Source organism: Psittacula echo (genome assembly GCF_963264785.1).
Source record: "Psittacula echo genome assembly, chromosome: 4".
NCBI classification, from domain to species: domain Eukaryota; kingdom Metazoa; phylum Chordata; class Aves; order Psittaciformes; family Psittacidae; genus Psittacula; species Psittacula echo.
Window position 1 is genome coordinate 13923256 of NC_137738.1, and position 25930 is coordinate 13949185.

At 38.2% G+C, this 25930-nt stretch overlaps 1 protein-coding gene across 1 annotated transcript in view; it reads right to left on the reverse strand.

Annotated features, from left to right (window-relative positions):
* Positions 1 to 305: 305 nt before the first annotated feature.
* LYPLAL1 (lysophospholipase like 1) overlaps positions 306 to 25930 on the reverse strand; it is a 29585-nt gene continuing 3960 nt past the window's right edge. Inside the window, exons 2-5 of the mRNA XM_080616524.1 lie at positions 25720 to 25819; positions 13853 to 14022; positions 1778 to 1893; positions 306 to 1144 (exon numbers count right to left, since the gene is read on the reverse strand). Of these exons, the coding sequence (XP_080472650.1) occupies positions 920 to 1144; positions 1778 to 1893; positions 13853 to 14022; positions 25720 to 25819 (611 nt within the window). The 3' untranslated portion in view covers positions 306 to 919. The remainder of the gene's footprint in view (positions 1145 to 1777; positions 1894 to 13852; positions 14023 to 25719; positions 25820 to 25930) is intronic.

The window sequence follows — 25930 nt, forward strand, 5'->3', positions numbered from 1 at the left end:
TTTCTTTATATCACAATCATTATTTACAACTCTTAAATAATCACAGAGTAGTCAAGTATCCTCAACTTTTCATTTCAAATGCTATCTTGCAGGCCAAACTAAATCTGTTGGCAAAAATGGGTTTCTACACGAAGAGTGCCCAAAGAATGATTTCTTCAAAAACAGGATAGAACTATCATGATGGCACTTTATTCACTGGGGTTTTTTTAATCCTACACTATAAAGCACACAGGGCTCAAGCAACTTGCATAAAACTAGATCTCCGAGTAACAAATCAGTGAGAATGAGTAATAACTAGGGCCTGTGGTATAGCTAAACACAGCTACTCATGGCTTTCACCACTAATTTTGGTTAGTTTTTGAGGTGACATACAGCTCTGCTTTGATGCAGGTTCATTCCCACATGCTGAAAACACAACTGAAGCCAATAAAACTCCTCTAAGTGAAGTAACTTGAATATATGCATATATTCCCACAAGTAAAAAATCCATTATTTAAATAGCAGCCTTTTTATGCTTCAATGCTATTAGAAAGATGACCACACTGTATATTTTTTCATCTTAGAACACACACAAAATGAAAAAGAAAGGTATCTGGGAAATTAAGGTCAATCCTACCCGAATACTGTTTTGATTATTTAGGAATGGCTTTAATATTATCAATCATTATTTTCCATAGACTGACATGAATGTGCATTTCAAAACTGGACAAGAAAACAGAAAAAGGAATCCATATGATAGAATGAGTGTAATGAGTGTTAATAGCACCATCAATTCACCAGTTCAGTGAACTTTATGGAACATGTCTGACTCAAGCTGTGCTTATATAAGGTACGTGGGACACTCACATACATGCCAAGCACGGTCTTAAAACCACAAAAATCAGAAAGTATGTGAAAGCTGCATCTTATTCATTTGTGTTTATGCTTCAACAGGTAATTTCTTTACAATCCAGGTTTTTAGTTTTTCAATTTCAGGTCTGCTTAACTCATGATTAAGGTTTGGAAAAGTATGAAGTGATGTTGATACTCCCAGTGACTTTAGCATCTTGTTGGTCTCTTCACCCCATGAATAGAGGACAAGTTCATCAGCAGTTCCATGACACTGAAATAATTCTGGAAGAACACTTTGATTTCTTTTCAAAGCCTAGATGTAAAAAGAAACACAGATACATCACTAAAAAAATTAAATTAAGAGTTAATTACATGGTGGGAATTTTCATACCATTTATTAACCTACATTTTAGTAGTCATATTGTACTCTCTCTACAAAAGCAAACAAAGAAATACTGGGAATAAACTGCACTTCCATATGCAATTCCAATGTGCTAAATCTTGGCAAATGATAGGGTTTAAGGTCTATACCCCTCTCCAATAAGAGAAATAGAAAAAAAGATCATGACAGCAGATGGAGCCCATGAGTATTATAATTCATCACAAATTTTCAAATAATAGTTATACTTACATGGACTCTCTAATGAAGGACAATGAAGAACAACAATGAAGGACAACTCAGAAATCATTTAATTTCCTCATCTGCTTTCTACACTAACTTACTACAAATAAAATAATTGCACTGTCTGTGCAAAAAAGAAACAAAACATCATGTAAGGACAGCTTTTAAGCCTCACTTTCCTAATACTATAATTATTTATTTCCAGGAAATGTCACAGATTGAGAATATTAATGAACTGCATCACATGAATAAACATTCTATACTCAATTATCCTCTTTTCCTTTTAGTTAAGCAGTTTTTCTGTAAAGACTACCACACACTCACCTGATAAACAGCAGAGTCTTTATTGAGAAAACTAGACAAAGCAAAGACTCCTGCCAGATCTTGATGAAACCTGTATGCTAAGTGCATTGCCATTCCACCTCCCATGGAAAAGCCTCCTAGGATGCAACAAAAGAAACAAAGATTGAATTTTGCTATATGACTTTGTATCCCACTGTCCAATTAATTTTTATCTTCAGGCTTGTTTCTTTTATACCCAATGCAATCAAAAGCCACTGAGTAACATAAAGGTTGCAATGATTTTAAAGCATGATTCAATTAAGAAGTTGGATAGCTAAAGTACTGCTGAGGATTAGCTACTGTATGTATCTGTATTGTCCCTATCAGGCAGTTAAACACCACGATCATACACTCTCTGACATTAACAAAGCAAATCTCTATGAACAAATAATTCTCAATGGTTTTTTATTCAATTTATTTTCCCCCTAGGCTAGTAGCAGCATGCACACGAGATCTGTATCGTTACTGTACACAATCAATGAACATCCACCACATTAAACACAGAGGTGTACTAGGTTTGTTTGTTGCTTGTTGTTGTTGTTGTTACATCTTAAAATATATAATAAATGGGGAAAAAATGCAGTATACCCCACCTGAGCTCTTACAGGATCTCTGAATTAATGACCTTCTGTGTCCCATATGTCTCTTCAGCTCCACTAATTCATTATGCGAGAATTCCTCAGGGATGGTTTTTACATGACAAATGGTTATTCATTAGGAAATAAATCCAGACTACTGCATTACTTCACAAGGACACAGTACATAGACTATTATATTGACTGTTTCAAATAATGACTAGAGTGAAGAATGACTGGCTGCTGAAATCTCTTCTAGCACAAAGATTGCAACCAGCAAAAAGGCTATGACTGCAGCTCTACTTAGGGGGGGCATTAGCATCCATGGTACTGGTGATACAAGTGGTTTGTGCCAGGCAGTTAACTGATGTTAATTAGATGTAAGATTCTGAGCCCAGACCTTATCACACAAGAGGCGTAAGATTAGGGATGGAAGAAGAAACGCAAAAATAGCAGACAAGATACCAAACCATTTCAGCTTGTTATCTTTTTGAAGAGATTAAAATGAGATTCCAGAATGGGAATAGTTCTTTTTCAAGGGCTACATAATCCCTCTGTGGCTGACTTATGTGCTATGCTGAAGTTTGACACAGATGCTAAACAAAACCCAGCCAGAAAGAGTGCCCCACACTGAAACTGAGCCCAGTGACACCCTGTAACTTTGGTAACTTTGTAACTTTGGATCACTGGATCCTGGGACCACACAGGAAATCTCTGGCAGACACACCAGCACAGAGGCATGAAAACACTGCACTCCGGAAATACTAGTTGGGTCATGGCTAGACTGTTCTTAATGGGGAATCCTCTTCTAGCACATTTATCTGCAAGTCCCAGCAGGTCTGAGGCCCATCTAGCTCACGCCATGTTATGACTGGAATATTTGGATGGATTTGTGCAGGAAATTTTGCTGAAAACACTAGTCTAACCCAGACTTGAGGTTTCTCCCACACATGATTTTTCTGATTTCCGACGAATTTCTGATCAGAATCTCTACTGAATTTCTGATTCTTATTTCTACCTACTGTCACCTTGTAGTCTTAAGAGATGATTACGGTCAAAAGTGGTAACTGCAGGTTCCTGAATGTGGATCTTAGGGAGAAAGAGCAAGACCACGCAATGTGGAAAACTGGAGTCCTGCTTTCCTTTTTCAAACACAGCCCTTAATTGAATTGAGAACTGTATCCTCAAACTAGGAGATACTCCTGGGAACCCCTAGCTATGCACCCAGGGAGCTGATAATACCCTGATATTTATCTTTGGTAAATAAAACCAGGACCTGCTACTTACCTTATGAATCAATCTTTAACCAGTTTAAATTTAAGTGTATGATGTCTAAGTGATCACTGGTAGCTCAGAAACAAAGGTACTTGAGGAAAAGGAGTGAATGTGTGTAAACAAGTCCACAGCACATCTTCAAAACTCACACAGCCCATACCTGACATTTTTGAATGAACTTGTCTTCACAAAAATAAAAAAGTTGAAAATAGCACTGCAAGCCTTTCACCTGCATCACCATTTCCTATCAGACACGTTCTCTTGTCACATATAAGAAGTCTACAACAACAAAAACCAAAACTGATATACCTCACAAGTGCCGTATTAACCACAAAAATTCATCGACCCCATTTACAGAGAAAAATACAGCCTTCTGAGAAAGCATATAAAATAAAGCTATGCAAAGTCACTATGTAAACAACATCATCTTTGCTGAAAGTTCCCTCTATTCTCTCTCGTGGAATCTGATCATTTACTTTTTCATTTCCTTTTGATCGCTCTGAATGGTGCTGTCACTCCCAATCCCCAAAAGTAGCACTTATATTCTTAAGACACCATTTTGAATTTGCTTACAAGTAAATACAGAAATACTTTGCCCACATATAAACTCAAGTCCATTTTAAGTATTCCAGAATAGATGGGGAAAAAAAGCCACATTGAAAACTCATTACTAGTTTGTAAATGATTTAATCTAAAATTCTGTACCCACTTAGTCACAATCTGGCAACACTATCTGTAATTACTCACCAGCAGTCTCTGACAATGCAGTCACCTTCTGTTTAGAAGAATATTAGGTAATAGTTCTTTTATGTGGCTCATACTACTACAAGAAAACGTAATACAAAGGACTAGTTCTTTGAGTTTGGTTTTCCAGGGGAAAATCTGAAGTTCATCACTTAATACCACAATGATCTCTTGAGTAAATGCTGTATAATAAATGCTCTAGAAACAACCCTTTGAGCAAACATTTGTAGTTGCAGACAATTTTTTTCAGTTACAAGAAGTATTTCAGTATAAGCATAAATATACTATAACACACAAAAGTCAAGACCTTTTATAAGAACTCAAATTTTGGAAGCAAGAAAAAATAAGAGGCAGGTAGAGATATTACACAAATTTATGAAGTGACAGAACATAAGCAAAACACAGAAGGAAAGCACAAGTAGGCTTATGTACACCAATGATCTCAGCATAAGGAATACCTAAACCTCACAGCATTAAGCAGATTGTGTCACAAGTGTTAAGATCAAAATGACACAGCATCATTTCAACCTTAGATGGGCAGAAAATAGTCAGCCCTTTGCTTGAGACCAGTCTAATTCCAAAAAGTACACAGGGTGTGCACAGAAGTTCATAATTCGCCATTTGCCCCCTTACATCCATTTTTAAAGAGATCTGTGATTAATGTTTCAAAACAATGAAGAAGTGTTGGCTCCTCAGTGCTGAGGATACAAGTCCAGAAAAGCATCTAAGTATTTGCATTAACTTTCTTGCCTTAGAAAGGATGTCTAGGCACAGTCTAAAAGGTCAGCACTAAGCACATACAGAACAGACTCAATTAAAGCATTCTTCCTACAGTTGCAAGGAAACTTCACTCAAGTACTCATTTATGACCTCAGATCTACTTCTCTGCAGTGCTGGTTTCTAGTCAACACCCCTCTGCAGCGAGACTAAAGCTGCTAGCTGAGAAAGACCTGCTGAAATCACAGAACCATCACACTCCCAAATTGAAGAATTTAGATCAGAAAGGCACTCCCATGCAATATTGTACTAAAACCAAAACATTCTTCACTGGAATATCATCTGTAACTATGTTAAGGTAACCCCAGCCATACGATGATGTAACAGAGAGTGAATAGACACTGAATTTCTTACATGTAATTTATTTATACTTGAATAAAAGAGAAAGCCTCATCACAGCTGCCACTTTTTCAGTAATAAAACCTTCTTTCCAGAGTTTGTAAATGCCTTCGGAGACTTTTAAACATCAAAGTGTTTGCGTAAAACCTTGAGTTCATTTCTGCTAAAGATCTTGATTTAGATACAAATGAGCAAACTAATGTCTGCAATAATAATCTGGTCCATTATGACACTTTGACCCTATATCAAGTTCAGGACACCAAATGTTTAACTACTGCTAAATTTCAGCTTTACTAATTTCTTTGTATTTGGTCTAACAATGTTTGTGTATCAGAAAATTTCTAACCTTATTATCTAGCACAAAGGTTTCTTCATTTAGTGTCTCTCATTTCCTCATTCTCTTGTGTCATATAGGACATAGTAAAAAGTCTGCCTTCTCCCCCATGCTCCACTTTAGTGCCCACAACATATTCAGAAAGCTCTTTAGGTTTCCATTCTTGTCTATACAGAAAAAAAACTCTCTCTAATAAACACAGGTTTGACATTGCTGATTGCTTCCCGAGTCATACAGATCTAACTGTAAAATGCCTTAGTCAGTTTGTTACAGATAATGTCTATGTATTTGGGAAGCAACAAACCAGACCACTTCTTCGGTCTTTCTTTCCAGAGTAATTCTAAAATGTGACCAAAGCTGTTTGCCATACTAGAAATCACAGCCATAGGAAACAAATTTTATTTATCAATCCCATTTAGTGCAAGAATTCTGCCACGTTCAGATCTTCTGCTCCTTGCAGAAACAACCCGATTTCACACAAATTTGAGTGGCAGGAGTAGAAACTCTTTCATTACAGCACAGAACCAAGAGGAAGAGGAGCTAAGCCCCAGATTTTTATGAGATGAGACTTGTGTTCAGGGGTAGATTTTGAGGCGTTTTATTTTAAGCACTATTTTTTCACTAGTTTCTCTCCAGTAGATAGTAGTTGTTCTTCATCTTCCCTCTATTTCTTCAAATTTGTCAATACAGCTTTAGTAACAAAGTGGCAACATACAGCGCGTGTGCCAGCACTATGCAAGGAGAGACAAACACTCTTCTGTTCTGTGAGGTTACACAAGCAGTTAGAAACTGTCTTTGCCTGTTCTGTTATCATCACAATACATTACATACCCTTGCCTCATTTTCTTTCCATTCTTCCAGCATTTTTGATTCTCAATTTCTCCCTTCTTTAAATATTTCAACATAGTTACCTTAATCAGTTTGTTAGCAGGATTTTTTCTTGATATTTTCCCACATTTCACTTTACTTTCTGTTGCTCCTTGGGCCTTTCTGTGATCTATCTTCTATTAATGGTAACGGCAAAACCTTGTTCTGCGCACCTACAAAGAAACTGACTTTCTGTTCTGACCTTCCTTTTTCACCCATGAATGGAAATATTATATACCTTTAACAGTATTCATACATGAATATCAGCAAAGAGTAAAAATGCCAGTGGATCAGCTAATTCTCTCCTCCACAGAACTCCCTGCACAATGCTTTTGTGTAATGTAAAGCTCCAAAATGTACTTTGTCTCCAGTGAATTTCCTTACAGCAGTGATTTTCCCCTTTTAACCTATTCATGGAACATCATTAAATACTAACCTTAAACACTAGCAGAACTCCAATGAATGGTTTGCTCCCTTGATAGCCTTTTTATTCTGTTTGTTACTCAGCAACTGAGAACAAAGGCAACTCCCCTTGAGGGGCTCAGCCACTTCCTCTTGTTAGGAACATGAATCAATTTGCTAACCAACCTTCTCACCATCCAAAGCACATTTTGAAATGCGTGTTTAAGTAGTACGAGTTTTACTGCTTTCTGGTAAAAGCAAGAATACAATAGTTTCTAATGTACTGATTTACAGTAACATCAGAACTAGTTACGACTTTATTTTCATATGATATGGGTGGTAGGGGGAACCAAACATGTATAATTAAGGAATCATAATTTTTAACATTAGAAGGAAAATAAAATCCATGAAAAGTCTCAAACCAATTTTTACTAACATGTTACTCTATCAGACCTATGGTTTGCTTTATTTACCTGGTGTGTTTTCATGAGGATGACAGCACAGACTTGCTGCGATACTTATGCTGGCTGTAAAAGTGACAGTTAATTGCAATTGCACCACATGGAAAAAGGAAGAGAATAACCTCTTCTTTATGCTCATGGTATTCATTATTTTAAACTTAATCAGAGGAAGGAAACTAGAAAATAGACTTCCTATACTGAAGAAAGAATCAAGAAGCACAGGAATAGGATGCTGGGAAAGCTGTGAACCTTTCATTAATGGATACCTTTTAGAAGGCAGCAAAGTGATAAGGATTTGCCTAAATAGAGCTGAACCTGCACTGACACATGAAGATGGATTAGCAAATGCTGTTAAGCCCCACCCTATGATTCTGCAGGCACTACTGTGAAGAAAGTACAGATAAATCTGTAGACATGCCACAGGGTGCACATGACTCTCAAGCATTCCAAAAGCCCATCCATCCATTCAATTTTGCACTGAATTCAGGCATTTATGAAACATGAGTAAGCATATGCCTTCAGCAAAAATTCTCCTAAGGCTGAAAAATCCCAAGTTGATTCACTTCACAATTCTTTTTTTTCCCCAAAGACACTATTTGATGGTAATACATTGCAGCAATATCATGATTTAATTATTTTTGGGTTTACTGCTGTGAGCCTTATTTACTCCTGATCATCACTATCATTTGCTAATCCTGTCACACACCACGCAGATCAAAATTGAGAATGTGCCACCTTTCAAAGACCTTCATTTCTAGATACATTAATACAGACTCCATCAAGAGCTGGGAAACAAAGTGACAAGTGGTGGATCCTAGTCTTTGGTCAAAACTGTTAGCATTTGTACCTCCTACTGAATGATTTAAGAAGGAAACAGAAACATTCATTTGTTGATGTTTCTTGCTTGCTCATCAGGAAGTAAAAAGAGTAGTAAAAAAAAAAAAATAAATGGCCAGTTCAGGTGCAAACAAACCAGAGGATCAAATATCTTCCCCAAAGTACAAATGCAATGCAAATTTACACTGACGCACTGAAAATTAATGTAACCTTTCCTAGTATTATGGGGGAGATTGACCAACAGTACTGCTTTGAGCTCAGCACCTCATAGGCATAATTTAGATAAACCACAAAGCCACATAATGGGTGGTACAGAAAGAGAAATGTAATTTGAATCGCACTGACAAATGGCAATATAAACCCATGAACTTACTCTGCGAGAGCAAGGTAATAAGTGCCTCTAAATGAAAGACCACTTTTTCCTAATAAAGGCAGAAGATACAAGATAGGATGAGTGACAGCAAAAGGCTTAGAAGCCAAAAGCCATAAAATCCTGAGATTGCAGGTGAAGTAGTTTGCCCAATGTTTTAACAATTTATTGTTGATTTTTTAACCTTCCCATATTTACAGAATCCTATTTCTCTGCAGTATCAAAGCAAAGATATTTCCTCCCCACCTCATTCTCACACACGCTGAGATGGAAATGCTAATATTTACAAGAAGCACAGAGCTTTCATGTTACTTCCACCATGGTTCAGTAGCTATGTAAGAAGTCTAGCAATAAACAAAAAGTGGTGTGTGTCTTGTGTTATTGTTACAGTACACCGGGTCAGGAATCATTCATGTGTTTTTTGGCATACAGTCAAATCTACAGGACTGTTATCGAAAGTTTATTTTCCCTGGCTGCTTATAGGAGTGACTACAGGTGGCAGAGACCAACATGCCTGGATCAGCATTTCTCCACTACACAAGAAGTGATCTGTAGAAGTAGGAAAGTAGTGCAAAATTAAGGGAAGAGAGAACAAAAAGACTGTCTGAAGTGTAGTCAAGTAAAGCGAGCACTATCATAATGCTCCGAACATGAAGTGGCCACTTCTCTCAAGAGGTTCTAACATATTCCAGAATAAGATTGTTAATCTTTGTCAATTTCCACCTAAGTGGAGTTATTTTACAGTGCACTAACACTATGGAAGCAGTTCAAAACAAAACAACAACAAACAACCCACAAGGAAATAAAACAAAGCAAAACCACCTGAAAAACCAATTCAGCTTTAAATAGAAAAAGAAATTATTGTCCCACATTTCAAACTGTGGGTTATTTGCTTGTTTAGTGATGGATTCAGGCATTTATAAAGAAGGAAGAAATCCACGTTTTAAGAAGGGATACTATCAAAACTCCAAGTGTCAGAATTTGACTAATTTTATCACCCTCTTCTATCTCCAAAGTCAATATAAACCTACTTGCAGGACTATTTGTAAGAAGTCTTTTAGCCAGGAAGACCAGCAAAAGTAACTCAACAAGAATGTTTGGCTAAAAAGTGACTTCCATTATAAAGTTCTGGGAATGATATAATTATTTTAGAATAATTATATATTGCAGTCAAGTCTCCCTTCCTTCCTCCTCCAAGGTCAGGGGAAATAAACCTCAATGAACCACAAGCCTACTTTCTTCAAAAGACTTCTGTATTAACAGGAGAGCAACTCATGAAACCATCAGGAAACAGGAATGGGCAGATGAGTCGTGTACTACTGTGTGATGATTGTTACACTAAATTGATGTGGAGGCTTTAATAATAAGACTTTACCTCCAGTACAGTAAGTAATTTAATTCTTTAGAAGTAGATTCATAGAGCAGCTGTTAAGAACAATGCTGCACCAGTATTTTTCTTGACATAAAGAGGAGTGGCATTGCACAACCTGGACTCTATCCTCAACTTTAGACTTTTGCCATTTGCGGATTTCAGAGCCAACTGTGCTACCGAAACAAACAGTAAAGGTTATAATTTCTTTCAGAACAAATGATCTTATGTACCCACAATCTTGAGTCTTGTGGAAAGTCTGAATGATTCCAGAAGGAGAATCATCCCCCAGAACACCAGCTGTTGGGTTTCTCATTTTCCAGTGCTTGAGAGCCTGCCCCTGCTTCCCCTCTCTTCCCACTCACTCTTTGCACAGAGCTCCTTCAGATCTTGCCTTCTTAACCCACACCTCTGAGCTGTCAGCAGCTACCCACCTTCCTGCTTGCCTAACACCTCCCTTGCCCTCATCTAACAATATCTGACACTCATCCTCAGCCTGCAATTTCTAGTCTGCTATTCCATATAAAACCATAACCTTCAATCTTATTACCCTCCTCATACTCATTTTGTTTTCTTTCCACTCATTAAAACTCCCACTCATTACAAAACAGACAGCCCCACAACCCAGTTTTCCTTAACCCCTTAACAACCATTTCATTCTCTGTGCCTACCTCTTCACAAAACTGCTCTGCTCTCTTGGCTTCTGTGACCTACCTGAAAAGGCCCCCACTGCTCTTCACAGGCAAGTCCTCCAGTCTGTTCTGTCAACTATTATGGAAAATAGACACACAATAAGATACATACCAGTATTCCCATTATGGATCTCATTAATAATGACTCAACATCACCAAATGCACTGAGGAAATACTCACAGCAAAGTTTTACCATTGTTTCCTCTGCTATAATTGCCTTACTTTTCCCTTCACCTTAAGAAGGCTGCCTCCTCCAACTCTTTGTTACCAGCACCCACAATTCTACTGTCTACTCCCAACCTGTTACCTCAAGCCTCCTCTTCTTGTACCAAATGGATATTCCCAATTTTTTCAAAGAAAAATCTAAAAACATCTGACAGGACTTATTCTCTGACATTCTAAGTCAGTGATTGTACCTTCCATTGTGTCCTGTACACCGATCTTTCCCAAACCCAAAAATTTCAAACCACCCATTCCCCAGTGGGCATTACAGTTTGGTGCAGATTCACTGACTATACCCTCATAACCAAACCTTAGCCTCATATCCCCTTTTTATAAAAAATGTTATAAAGCTGCCAGGTGCCTTCACAGAATTCCTCATTTCCAGTACAAAACAATTCCAGAAGACGGGTATTTGCATTAAAAGTCCCATCTAAAGCAACTAAGAATGTCACATTAGGTTGATACGCCGGAGGGAAGGGATGCCATCCAGAGGAACCTCGACACACTTGTGAGGTGGGCTGATGCCAACCTTATGAAGTTCAACCATGCCAAGTGCAAGGTCCTACACCTGGGTCGGAGCAATCCCAGGCACGGCTACAGGTTGGGCAGAGAAGAGATTCAGAGCAGCCCTGCAGAGAAAGACTTGGGGGTGTTGGCCAATGAAAAAATGAACATGAGCCGGCTTCAGTGTGCGCTCGCAGCCCAGAAAGCCAACCGTATCCTGGGCTGCATCAAGAGGAGCATGACCAACAGGTCGAAGGAGGTGATCCTGCCCCTCTACTCTGCTCTTGTGAGACCTCACTTGGAGTATTGTGTACAGTTCTGGTGTCCTCAACATAAAAAGGACATGGAACTGTTGGAACAAGTCCAGAGGAGGGCCACGAGGATGATCAAGGGACTGGAGCACCTCCCATATGAAGACAGGCTGAGAAAGTTGGGGCTGTTCAGCCTGGAGAAGAGAAGGCTGCGTGGAGACCTCATAGCAGCCTTCGAGTATCTGAAGGGGGCCTACAAGGGTGCTGGGGAGGGACTATTCATCAGGGACTATAGTGACAGGACAAGGAGTAACAGGTTCAAACTTAAAGAGGGGAAGTTTAGATTGGATCTAAGGAAGAAATTCTTTACTGTGAGGGTGGTGAGGCACTGGAATGGGTTGCCCAGGGAGGTTGTGAATGCTCCATCCTTGGCGGTGTTCAAGGCCAGGTTGGATGAGGCCTTGAGTGGCATGGTTTAGTGTGGGGTGTCCCTGCCCATGGCAGGGGAGTGGAACTAGATGATCTTAAGGTCCTTTCCAACCCTAACTATTCTATGATTCTATGATTCTATGACTTAGACAGAAATCCAACTTTTATGTACAGAAACCTTACAGGATCTCTAAGCTTCACTCTCCACTGCATCACACACTGGTTAATCATCAAAAACAGTGCAAAGAAGACACAAAGTTCTTCTGGCAGAACACTCAACCTTGTGCAGCCACAAGTGACACAATTCATTTCCACCAGTGAATTTCTCATATATGAATGTAGGCTCCGTCACAGAGGAAAGGAAACAGTATCTTACTCTAGAAGCCTGAAATGAAAGCTCTCTAGAGTGAGAAAACAAGTATAAATTATTTCTGACATACAGATAAGGAATGCAAACACCCTGAGACAGGGACTTCCAAAGAACTTATGGGCTGAAACAATCGGTGCATACCAACTTCATTACTCTGCTTATGACTTGTAAACCGACTTTCATACCCTGCAGCTTCACCATTTCTAATGTTGAAGGCTACAGAAAAAGCAGAAAAGCCTGGTTGCAAGTTGGATCTGTACACAGAATATCTCCCAGCTCACTCTACAAAAAAAGCACAAAAGCACTTGCACTTCTTCAGCAGTTTCCAAGCTAGCAGGTATAACACAGGAAAGACAGATCAAAGAGGCTGTGCTGACAGCCATCCAAAACAATGCATTCTGTAGCCAGGGCAATGAGCCAGAAAGGGAAAGTAAACAGAGGCCTTCAGAAAGCAATATGGGGCTAGACCAAGAAAATAAGTAACTTGAGGGGTAGTGGATCCACCTCGCAGGATTTTGATGGCATGACTCAGATGGCCATAAATTTATAAATTCCCACATAAGGAGGTTTTTCCCCAACCTGAAACAGTTTGTGGTCTAGTGATGGGATAGGAATCTAAGGACTTGTGAATCCTCATTCCCTCTCCGACACAAGTTCAGCATTGTCCTCAACTACTGTGCCTCAATATCCCACCATATATTTCACCAAAGTACTGTGAAGTTACTGGAAATCTGTAGAAATGAAGAGGAACAGAAAGACACATATGAACTATGACAACAAATACTTCATTTGTTAGCAAGCGTTAATCTTTAGTGATGTGTTGCACACACGATTTTCCCCATGAATTAACTCAAAATGATTAGAGCAGTAAGGAAAAGCTGATGATTATTTATATGCTACATCTCCACTCTGCAAGATACAAGTCATTTTAGGAAAATAAACTTTTCTGTCCTTGAAAAGGCTAAAAGAAAATAGTAAAAAAATGTACTTTTTAAAGTAAATCACTGTCCACTCTACTTTAAATAATGAATACAAATGACTATTTACAATAAAACCAGTTTTTAGTTACAGCTAGCCACATTCCTCACCTAATACAGGTTTAAATAATGATTCAATGTTCTTGAGGATTGGCTGTTGAAGAGGGTGTTTGGCAGTTGCAAGGCATGCTCATGAGCCTTCAGGATGGAGTAAATTCAAAGTAGATAATCTCTTAATAAACACATTAGAAGTAAGTCTTACCTATTAGTATCCTATTCTTTGCAATGCCGTTTTTAATCTCATCATTGATCAAGTCTGTAAGTTCCCGGCACATAGAATCAATACTTTCAATGTGTTCTGGACAGTCATTGGAGACCTTGTACCTTTCAAACCAGACAGTGGAGAAGGCTCCTTTCATAGGTGTATATGGCCTGGAAGGAAAGAAAACAAATTATTAACAAAGCCTAAAACCAAAAGCCTTCCAAATAGGTGATAAGAACAATTCAGTAACTCTCCAGCAAAGGACAGAAGGAACCTCTTTTGGCTCCAACTCAACTTATATCCAGACACACTGCATTTCCTTGCATTCAAAACATGGTCCTTCAAGAATGAAGACAGCATTCGGAAGCTGTGTGAAACAGTTCAATGTGAAGTTTGATCAGGCTACCTAACCATTTTAAATCTTAACCCCACCAAGAGGTTCTTAATCCTAAACACAGTTAAGGTTGAAATCCATCTTGGAATAGGACAAACTGAAGTAACTGCTAAACAAGATAGGTTTGTAGGAGCTAACTTTATGGGATTCAGTTATCTTATTCTTGTGAAAATTGAGAAGCGATAGGTATTAAAAAAAAAACAAAAACAACACAACAGGTATTTATACAAAAAACTTCTTCCTTCTCTCAATTTTTCTTTTTCTTAAATAAATACAGCCAACCTCGCCTTAGCGGAAGAGGCACCTCATAAGTGAATAAAATCCCATGTGCTTACTGGATTGGTACAGAGGTACAAATTAGAGACATGATGCTCCCCCCCCCCATAATACCATGTTGTCATTTTAGTATTTTAACTGCTTTAACATGCTGCTCAAACCTCATAATCAGGAAAGCTACAATTCAAAGCAGCCCTTCTTTGTTTTTAAATAAAGATGACAACTGGAGCCCTGAAATCCCAAGAAAGGTGATCTTACTGCCATGCAATAGCTCTACAATTTAATACCAAATATATTGCTATGAGACTGCTGCTCCATCTCAAAACCAAGCCCTCTAAAATCCTTGTATGCAATGTTTAATCAGGGGGTAGGTTTTTAATTTTTATTTCAGATCATATGACAATCATTGTCTACAAACAGACCATCTTTGATAAATCTGTCTGGATGAGAATACACTGAGAACACTAACACTGACTTCTGTGCTCTTTCTGCTTGGGTTTTCTTTTCAGAACTAGGTTTAAAAAAACCCACAACTAACCTAAAAAAAAAAAAAAAAGAAAGCCACTATTACAATTATCCTTAATGAATGAATAAATTCTGCCTTTATTAATACCAGAGAGGCTTCACATATGTAAATGGCTATTTCTAAACCAGAAATACTCCACTAGTACAAGGGGAACTATATTATTTGCATTACGCAGTCAAGCAAGTAAAAAATGAGAGAACACAGATTTTTATCTGCCCAGTGCCATGAACGTGAAATAAATGGCGTCAATGACTTAAAAAGCTGGTAAGCCAAATATAAAGAGGCGATAAACAGTAACAGACAGGCACAGATAGACTAGACTGTTTTATATTTTTGAGCATAGCTTCAGTAATGAGTACCTAACCATAGAATGGGTTGCAAAGGACCTTAAGATCATACTGTTCCAAACCCCTCCCATGGGCAGGGAAACCTTATACTAGATTGCGTCACCTAAGGCTCTGTCCAACCTGGCCTTGAACACTGGCAGGGACAGAGCATTTACCACTTCTTTGGGCACCCTGTCCCAGCACCTCACCACCATCACAGTAAACAGCTTCTTCCCTATATCTAACCTGAACTTCCCATGTTGAAGTTTAGAATGGCATACAAACATGTGGTCAAGTTCAGTACAGCGTGTGCCTTAAGTAGGTCCTCATTTGCTTAGTCCAAACCAAACCATATACTTAAGCACCAGAATTAACAATTATTTTAAGTTAGCCCTTACTTATCTAATAAAAAAAAAAAAAAAAAAAAAAAGGTGAATGCTAAATTAAAGGAAATTCAGTGGAAATACTTCATACATCCAATAAGCCAAAGCTCAGTTTAAAAAAAGTTATTAAAAATGCTTTTGCTTTTTGGTTTTTTTTTTCCTCCGTCATTTTGTTTGATTGGGGTTTTTTGGTGTGTTTGTGATTTTTTTGGTTTGATTTTCTTAGCTTCTTTTTAGTATTACCACTGTCTCCAGGATTCTTCTCAAATGAATTGATCAACACCTAAACCCCGAGATTACAAATCTCTAACTCACAAAGGTCAACTTCTAACAGCAGATATTCCAGTAAATTATATCAGTAACAGTGGAATCAATGGAGTTTCTGGAAGTCACTTGGATAATGTGATGTACATTAGACTAAGCACTTGGGCAAACAGCACTGAACTCACGGTTTTAGCTTCTTTCTCAAACACTTTGATATCAATCCTGGTTAGCAGCCAGAGTGCTTCATTTTCCAGTAAATCTAGAGTACCTGGTATTTGTGTGAGAAAAGATGTGTAAGGTTGTAGTATTATTATAGCAGGCTGACCCAGGCTTTCCACAGAATGAAGTGTTACAGAAACTCACACTACAGAAATACTCAAACAGTTTTCTCCACAACTGAAAGATTCATATAGTTTATAAACAAGACAAAAATCAATGATATTGTAATACTTGATCACGCATGAAAACTGAGGTCTTTTACCTGCTGTCTTAGCAAATCCTCCAGTAAGATAGATGAAAGACTAGTATGTCTTAAGCCCAAAGGAAAAGACCCCCAAGCAAATGGACAAGACACTTTCAGCAGTATCTAAACCATCCTTGCAGCCACTCTTGATTTCTCACAAATGCATTAAAAATAACCTTTACATAAAGCTGAAAAGTGAGATTCTTTTAATGGTTCACCCAACTGGCACATCTGTTTTAGTCATTCACCTTGTTCCTTAAATAAATCCCTTTATTAGCTGGCACACTACAACTCAGACATTACCATGGTAAACAAATATGTTTGGCATGGAACCATCTGTACAGCTCCAAGAATACAGCACAAAAGTTTTTCATACAATTAAACCACAAAAGACAAAACCACAAACAAACCCTATGTTACAGTGACACAGGAGGCTGGGCTGAAATACATGAAAGAAATAGAGTGCAAACTCCATCAGGTAAGATCAGCATGGTCAGCTAAGGGCAGCGTCAGACCAAATGGTCAGCTTTAAGTTTAGGGGTTTTTTTGCCTTTTTAAGGTTTGATTAAACTCATAACATTAGTCCCAATGATTCTTTTCCTTTGTACTTCACTGTCTTTATTCCCTTTGTTAAATGATACTAAAAATAAAGCTCCACATCTCTACAACATATGCTCTCAAAACTTGGAATGAAAATATATAGCCCCTCAAGTTTTGTAGGTGCTTTTTTAGTTGTTGTTTGGTTAGTTTTAAAGGGTGAATGCTGTTTTGTTTTGCTTGCTCTGAAGCACACAGAAGACTCAAATCCATATAAACAAAACCAAGACTTAAAACTCCTTTATCTGGATATATTCAACTTCCAAACTTGAATCCATTTTTAAGAGACATTTGAAACACAATTTTCTACAAATTCAACTAACTCTTTAACATAGAAAAATAAAGAGAAAGGAAGATGTAAAGGAAACATGGCTAATATCAAATGGCATCTAAAAAAAATGTAGGCACCCTGAGGAAAAGAATCTTTAAAATGCTTCCCAACATCCTGAAATCACTCTAAACCCTGTTTTCTGATTATTTTAAGGCTTTGCATTGATCTATAGCAGTTTTCTCACACATACCCTTCTTGCACAAGATTGAAGTTTCAAGATCATACTCACCTAATATTTGAATGTCTTAAATGGAAAATATAACCTGTAATATCTCTAAGAATTTATCATCCTTTCAATCTTTTAAACATATTTAAATAGAAGTAGTTTTCACTGTTGATTTCCCTGCAAAGTTTCAAAGTAATACAGATCATTGAAGTTTTAATAAACTCAGGATAGTACATAACTTGCATTAGCAGAAACAAACCTATCGATGAAAATACAATGAAAAGCAGGAAGCAATAACACCATCATTCTCCACTTTCCTGGAGTACAGATTATATATTCTGGACCTTCTTAATCACATCTAGAATTGTGCTAAATAGTTTGAGATTACCTGAATTTAATAGAAATGGAAAGCAACTGAACGATGCTACACAAATGTTTACACTCAGATCTAAAACCATGTCAAATTCTATCTCCAAAATCATGCTAACTACCATAGCGATTCACATAAAACTACAAGTGGTTTTGTTCATTAGCCAATAAATCAGTGTCTGTCCAGCTTAAACAACAAGCTAGTTGCTTTACGTAAAAAATGCAAGAGTAGCAGACAGCACCTTGATAAATACCATATTGTTCCCCCAACTCCTTCTCCTGATGCACGACTGTATCACTTTCTTCACACTCAGCACTATGATCACCAGCTAATGCAGTCACATAAAACACAGACCACTGGTGCTGGCTTACAGCTTTCTGGAAGTTCCAGACAACTTCCTGAGATGTCAGACAGAACTGGGATTCACAGTGAAGCTAGGCTTCAAGATTCAAAGATAGAAAGATCAACATTTTTTAAATCCTCACTTCTGCTTCCTTCCCAAAGCCATCTTCTCTCAGTCATGAGGCAGAGTGACATGAGACATCGTAACGTCTTCTTCTGGAAGACTATGCATCCCTTTGAAAAAAAGTCTACAGATCACACTGCCAAACTGCTTAATTTCTGTTTTACTCCGCTCTGATGAGACCCCACTGTAGTACTGCATCCAGTTCTGGAGCCCTCAGCATAGTAAAGACATAGACCTGTTACAGTGGGTCCAGAGGACAAAAAAAAAATTATCAGAGGGCTGGAGCACCTCTCCTGTGAAGACAGGCTGAGAGTATGGCTTGTTCAGCCTGAGGAGGTCTCAGGGGAGAACTGAATGCAGCCTTTCAGTACTTAAAGGGGGCCTACATGAGAGATGGGATCAAACTTTTTACAAGGGCATGTAGTGATAGGAGGTAATGGTTTTAAACTAAAAGAGGGTAGATTAGATTAGATATAACAATTAGATTAGATATAGCAATGATGTGTTTTATAATGAGGGTGGTGAAGCACCAGAACAGGTTGCCCAGAGAGATAATAGATGCCCTATGCCTGGAAACATTGAAGGTCAAGTTGGACAGGGCTCTGAGCAAACTGATCTAGTTGAAGGTGTCCCTGCTCATCGCAGGTGGGTTGGATTAGATGAACTTCAAAGATTCCTTCCAACCCAAACTATTGTATAACACTAGAAAGAAGTCCTTACTCTCTCAAAGCTGGTGGCAGGTTTTTCCAATGAAAGCAAAGTTATTCCCCAGTCCCAAATTCTCTTTTAGCATAACCTCACTGCTGATACTAGTACACCACAATAGAAAATCTAGTTCATATATCTGCTTTTAATTCCCACTATCTGCTTGAAGCTGAAAGTGAATTTCAAAAGAAAAAGGTGGGGCAGGCAGAGAATCCACCTATTCAATCAGAAGTATGATTCAAAGCTCCAGTCCAAGGCATATCTTACGTTAAAAATTAAGTTTAACAGAGCATAAGACGCATCAGAAATCCAAACAGCTTAAACTTGGAAGTATACTTCAAAAATTAGAAAGGCGAGAGTCATCTCCAGAACAAGTAATTTCAGCAGTTTCACAGAAAAGGCTGTGCCTGTTCATTCAACCACACACAAATGCTTTTAATAGTTCTGGATGTATATTGCCTGAAATGAGAGCTAACTGAGCCAGTGCAGAATGGTTACCTGAGAAATACTAATGTAACTTTTGTTACTTGGGACAAATCCTACTCATGGAAGACAAAGGAAGCCCAATACAAACTGAAAAAACTCATCAGGACAAATTCCAAGTTTCTTTCCATTTCATAGAATCATAGAATAGTTAGGGTTGGAAAGAACCTTAAGATCATCTAGTTCCAATCTGTTGGTTTGGTGGATTGGTTAGGGTTTGTTCTTTTTTGTTTTGCATTTGTGTAAATGGTGGGGATTTGTACTAATCAGAGCAAGGGCAACAACTTTATGGTTAAGACCATAAATGACCTTCCTACATGCAGCCAGTTCCTCAGCAACCAGTTAATAGTGGCTGCTTTATGAATTCACTGAAAGAAAGGAGCAAGAAGCAAACCATGGTCCAATCTGTATCAGTCTTCCATTATGGGGTTTGAAAGATACTTTGGGATTCAAAGTAGTATCTTGCACAAGCTGATGACAACATTGAGGATAGATGAATGACACCCACTAAGCACAGAAACCCCTGAAAAGACTAAAGACAAAACCAGAATGACACATAACTTAGAACCTCAAAACTGCTTGTGGAAGCAGTGGAAGGATTATTGCCATATAAAACCTACTGTCTCCAATTCTTCTGTATTGAAAACAGCCAAGAGAACAAAAACAAGAGGAAGAATGTCTAAGAGCATAACGTAGTTAAAGTGATTAGAAATCAAGCTTACTGCCATCATGTTCTACTTTGCTTTCCTCAAGCATGACTAAAGAATCTCTGACAAGTGTTTATTGAATTCCACATGGTATTTAGCATATGATGCAAGCCTTACATGTATGGATATCCATGTTTGCCTCACCTAATGCAAGAGGAGGAATGCAGAACGTGCTAAATTTCTACTTACAGAAGGAGATGAAAGAACCACCCCATGATACCAACCAAAACCCTTTCCATCTGTCCCTCAAGCTTCCACCTCTAAAAAGGCTTCTTTGTGTTGAATTTATGAATGAGGTTAGGGCTTACAAAAGCAAAGGATTAATAACATTTGCTTGAGCCAAAAATAGTATGACAGGCACCATGCACACTCCCCTACATAGCTCTGCCAATCCATCTCCGGTCTGACCTGCAGTACCCCTGCTGCTTTTCCAGTCCTAGGCCTCTCACAGGTAAAGACTGCCAATGTAGCTGAGTGGTGCCAAACTGTCTGGTGGTTTTGTGATATAGCCAAATGGAGACTACGATGAGATGAAACTCACTTCCACCCATGATATGAGCAAAGATGTGAACTTAGGGGAAAGGATGGAATACCAGGCCATACCGTGCTGCCCTTACCAGCCACATACTTACAGAAAACCTCAACAAACAAAACAAAAACTTGACAACAAACCCTGTATATAGATTATTTGACACAGAAAGGTATATTGAGTGAATAACCGAAAGATCCACAAAAAAAAAAAAAAAACAACAAAAAAACAACCCAGAAGTATTTACAGTTTACTTTGACTTGCAAAAGAGGACGACTGTCAGAATGGAATGCTAGACAATGCAAAGAATCTTTGACCTAGATTTTGAAAGGGAATTATGGAAGGCAAGATATACTTATTAAAACAAGTGGAGCGTAAATGGTTTTACCTTTACCACATTAGCTCCTGCAGTGCCAATTTAAACTACCATTTTCTATTAAAAAAAGAAAAAGGTTAAATTGGGTGGTATTCAGTTCTGATTTAGAAACTCAATAGAAACCTAATGTTTAAGTCACAGTTGTAGCAGCTGAAACAGTATTTAAAGCTGTAGCCATCCTGACCCAAATAAAAAAGGAAAAAGGAAACCCTTTTCTCTAAAACTATTACCGTAGACGTGGCTCTAGGGATTGCATCAGCTGCTAGGGCTACAATTTGAGGGGTTTTTTTTAATTAAAGATACATATTAGCATTACAAGGGAGAAGAAACAGAATTCTGTTGGGCTTAACAAGTTTTATCTATGTACAGAAACAAGGGTCTTGAAATAAAGCTAGATAAAGCTAAAAAAACAACCTATTAAAACAAGTTCTCTACTCATTTTTAAGTATCCTAGTTGCCTACATTACAGAGAAAAAACAAAACCTCTCTAAGCAATATCTAAAAGTTTTCATTCATAAAGCAAAATTTACATGTCCCAGCTACATGCATTTATTCCAAATTCACATGCCAATCCTCTCACTACATTACACTGAGACTTCAAATCCTCATATTTTCCCCTTTTTTATCTAAGCATGGCTTTTACCATAATCATTTTATTTAGAAATTTTGAGAGTTTCTTCTTTTTTATAGCAAATTGCATTATTTTACATTCTTTTTGTTTTTACTCAGGAAACAAAAATGAGACTCGCAGGACTTTCCAAACCAGTGAGGGATGACTGGACAAAATGTTGCAAACATTTTACCTGTCCAGAGGACATCTGGTGATGATTCTCTACACACATCCTGCACGTTATAAGAATGATTACAGAACAGTAAATGTTTTCTTAAAAATGTAACCTTTTACAAAGATCTAGAGAGGATAGTAAAAAAAGAGTTTTATAAAATGTAGTTCAGTAATATTCAACTGCTTTCACCTGTATAATGGAAGTATCCTCTCTAGTGTCTGCTGAAACCAAGCCAGAGAAGAGGTTTAGACTTATTCCAGATTATATATTGGGCTCATTTTCCAAGGTAAGTTTCAAACATATTGACTATTGAATTCAAACACATAACAAGTCTAAGTCTCTGATGCTGGAGTAAATTGAAGATACATACGTTTTGATGCCTGGGATAAAATAGAAACAAAATGTAAACTCCATCCATTCTCCACAAAATAAAAAAAAAGTCAATAGTCTGTTGAAAAATGTGAATTCCACTGCTTTTCAGAACTCTATTTAACAGAGATGAAGAATGTGTAAGACCAAATCTACAGAGCTATCTATCAGCAGAATTATATCCATCAAAAACATTTAAAAGGTATTCCTGACCTGCAGTTTACCCTGCCAAAGTGTCTAGCACTACAGTTATATAGTCAAACCTGCTTTTGCTGGCATAACTAATTTGACGGACTGCGTTCAATGTGTATGTAGTAAGTTATGCTGGAAAGACTGGAGTTTATAGAGTATGAACTACATCCACTTTCACAGTATTTTGCCAGAAGAGCGCATTAGCCAAGCAATCCTAGTATGGTCTTGCCCAACTTTAAGCTTTTGATTTAATCATCAGTGTAAAAATCTGCTGGCAAGCTTTGCACTCTGCTCCTGTAACTGAGTATGCAGTTGCAGGTTGTGCCACCCACAGAGACTTTCACATCAGCATAGCCTGCCACCTGCATGTCACTTCATCTCTATATGATCAATGACTGGATCAGAATCTTCTTCAGCATATCTGCACACCCATAACCACCTACCTATAGCTCTCATTATCAAGGATGCCAAATTCCCCTGTTGGTGTCAGAAGCATTTGGAATTATCAAAGCACACACCCAAGATAAGATCATATACTCAAGTTCCTAATGCAAATTTTAATGTCTGCCATTCAAGTTTGGATGTTCTAAGCCTTGTTTTTCCTTTCTGTGGAAGAAAGGAGAGTAACCATTACAAATGCTTCAAAGCTTATACTGTGTTTTGGACTTGAATATCAAAATAACATGAAATCGGTCTGTAAAGCCCCTGTCAATTTGGTTTTGACTAATAACATATCTTCATAAACTTCACTTCAGCATTACTGCAAATGCTGGTAAATATCATGGTACTTAAGGGCATCTGTTTTATTTCACTATATCAGTTAATGGTGCTTATCAGTGACAGAGGGCTGCACACCAATATTCCCAAGCATACTTCGTATTGCAAGTCAAAGACAAACAGTGAGAGTATTTGTTCATTCTTTGAATAAACAAGTTACCACAGTTTTGCTAAAAACCATTTCTGTATTAACTCAGAAGAACATGAGTAGCCTTGACTTAAAAGATGGTGAGATTAACTGCTTAATCACATCTTTTAATCACAACAGTATCTTTCTTCCCAACTGCTTAAAGTACTGAGATCCAAAGTCTTGAGACAAAAAAGAAATTTCTCATAAATGCCACTCATTGGAGTCAGGAGATCTTACTGGTTAATCATTTATACATAGTTTACATCTGTAGGTATCCAAAGACACATGCATGAGAAAAGGACTGGATCCCAGAAGTACACTGGGATGACAAAGTGAAGCACTGATCAAACAGATGTGATCTGAGGTGCTCTGACTGCATGTAACACATGAAGAAAGATCATTTCATAGAAAAAACCTGCACTTCTCAGTTACCTGCTGTGTTGATAGGGACGAAATTGAACCTGTGATTATGGGTGATGTGCCACTGATAACTCTAGCATCACTTCAGTCTATCATCAATGAAGATTATTTACATTATTTACAAAAAATCATATTCACTACCTACTAACCCAAAACACAGTGCTTCAAAGACTTCCACTCTTGGGCTTGATTTTTCTGTAACACAGTGAGTACATTCACACTGCAATCTCTCAACTGCTTTCCCTGCCTACATAGATCATAAACTTCCATGGTCAAGGAAATTATTATTTTTTTCCCCATGGACAAAATCTGCTATTATACTTGCTTATAAACCTCCAAGAAGCTTTTTTTGACTTTCAAACCTCTGTACCTCAGAAGTCTGCGCAGAACGTCACAATTCCCTTTTGCTTTCAGCATTCATCCACACTTATGCCCAAATTCAGAAAGAAACTTAAGCCCCATTAAATTTCAAGGAAACACTTTTCTAACTTAAAAGCCAGAGACACCTTAAAAATAAGATTATATTAAGAAACACAAAACATCACTGAAATGTAAGGCCATGTCTTTAGGTAGCTAAATAGAGAGGTAGGTGCCCAACTTTTAGCCTTCAGGTTTGACCTCATTAACTTTCAAATTCTCAACAGTCAGTATTTTTATTTCTGGTCTACCACTGAACACACAAGGCCAGTGAGATCTGTGCCTACAGCAAAGTTGAACTCAATTCTCTTCAAAACAGTTGGGTCAGGACTGAAACTAGAAGAAATGTGTAATTTTAAACTGCCAGTCCTTTCTCCAGCAGCTGAAGATCTTTCCCATTGTCGTGGTTTAAGCCCAGGCCGTAAATCAGAACCACGCAGTCTACTTGCCCCCCCACCAACACCTTTCTTCCCTCTGCTCCTGGAGGAACGGGGAGGGGAATCAAAAGAATGCAACTCCCACAGGTTGAGATAAGAACAGTTTAATAACTAACGTATAACACAGATCACTACTGCTACCACTAATAATAAAGGAAATAACAAGGGAAGAGAATACAACCGCTCACCGACCGGTACCTCGCCCCCACCCCACAGCGCTCCAGCCCTTCCAGGCGACTCTCAGTTCTACCTCCTGGGCATGACGTGCTGTGGTATGGAATACCTCTTTGGCTAGTTTGGGTCAGGTGTTCTGTCCCTGCTTCCTCCCGGCTTCCCCTCCTCCCTGGCAGAGCATGAGACTCACAAAGTCCTTGGTCAGGGCAAACATTCTGACCACCAACCAAAAGCATCAGCTTTATCAGTATTATTCCCAGGCCGAAAGTCAAAACCACAGCGCTGCACCAGCTACTAAGAAGGAGAAAAACTGACTGCTGCTGCTGAACCCAGGACACCCATCCTACTGGCCAAAAGTAGGCAAGTAGGACGTGAAACCTATCAAGAAACCTGGCATCAAATACAACAGAATATTTTAGTGGTTAATTTCTGGGAGTTAATATAGGTAGGATTGTGATCCAGAACATGGCTCTATAATACCATTATAACACACACTGGAGTACCTTCTTCTATTTATAGCAAGGAGATGGAAGGATACTGTGAGAGTAATATCTGAATCTGAATTACAGACTGTTACTTCTTTGAAGTCTTAACCATGTAGAGTGTTAACACTGGGGGGGGGGCGGAAAAAATCACAGCCCCTGGGCAGCAACACACTGCTGAGCTCCAGTTTTGCCAAAAGGTGCATATATATGACAAAGAAGAAGGAAGTGTTACGACAGTCCGCACTAATATTCACAAGCATATTTCACAGTAGTGGAATGGAGTAATTTAACCCTACAGTTAAAGTATATTAAACAATACCTGGCAGGAGCCGTTGGGTAAATTACTTTTATATGTTGGAAAGCCATGTCTTGATTCAAAATTTGTTTTATCCATCCTCTTGCTCCCTGGCCAGTATGACCTGTATCACACAGAAGAGTGCAAGCATTATTCTGTGCATTTGGAAAGAAAGCTATACAACGTCAAATACATTTAGACCAGATTTACCCGATTTCTAAATCACAAAGTTAAT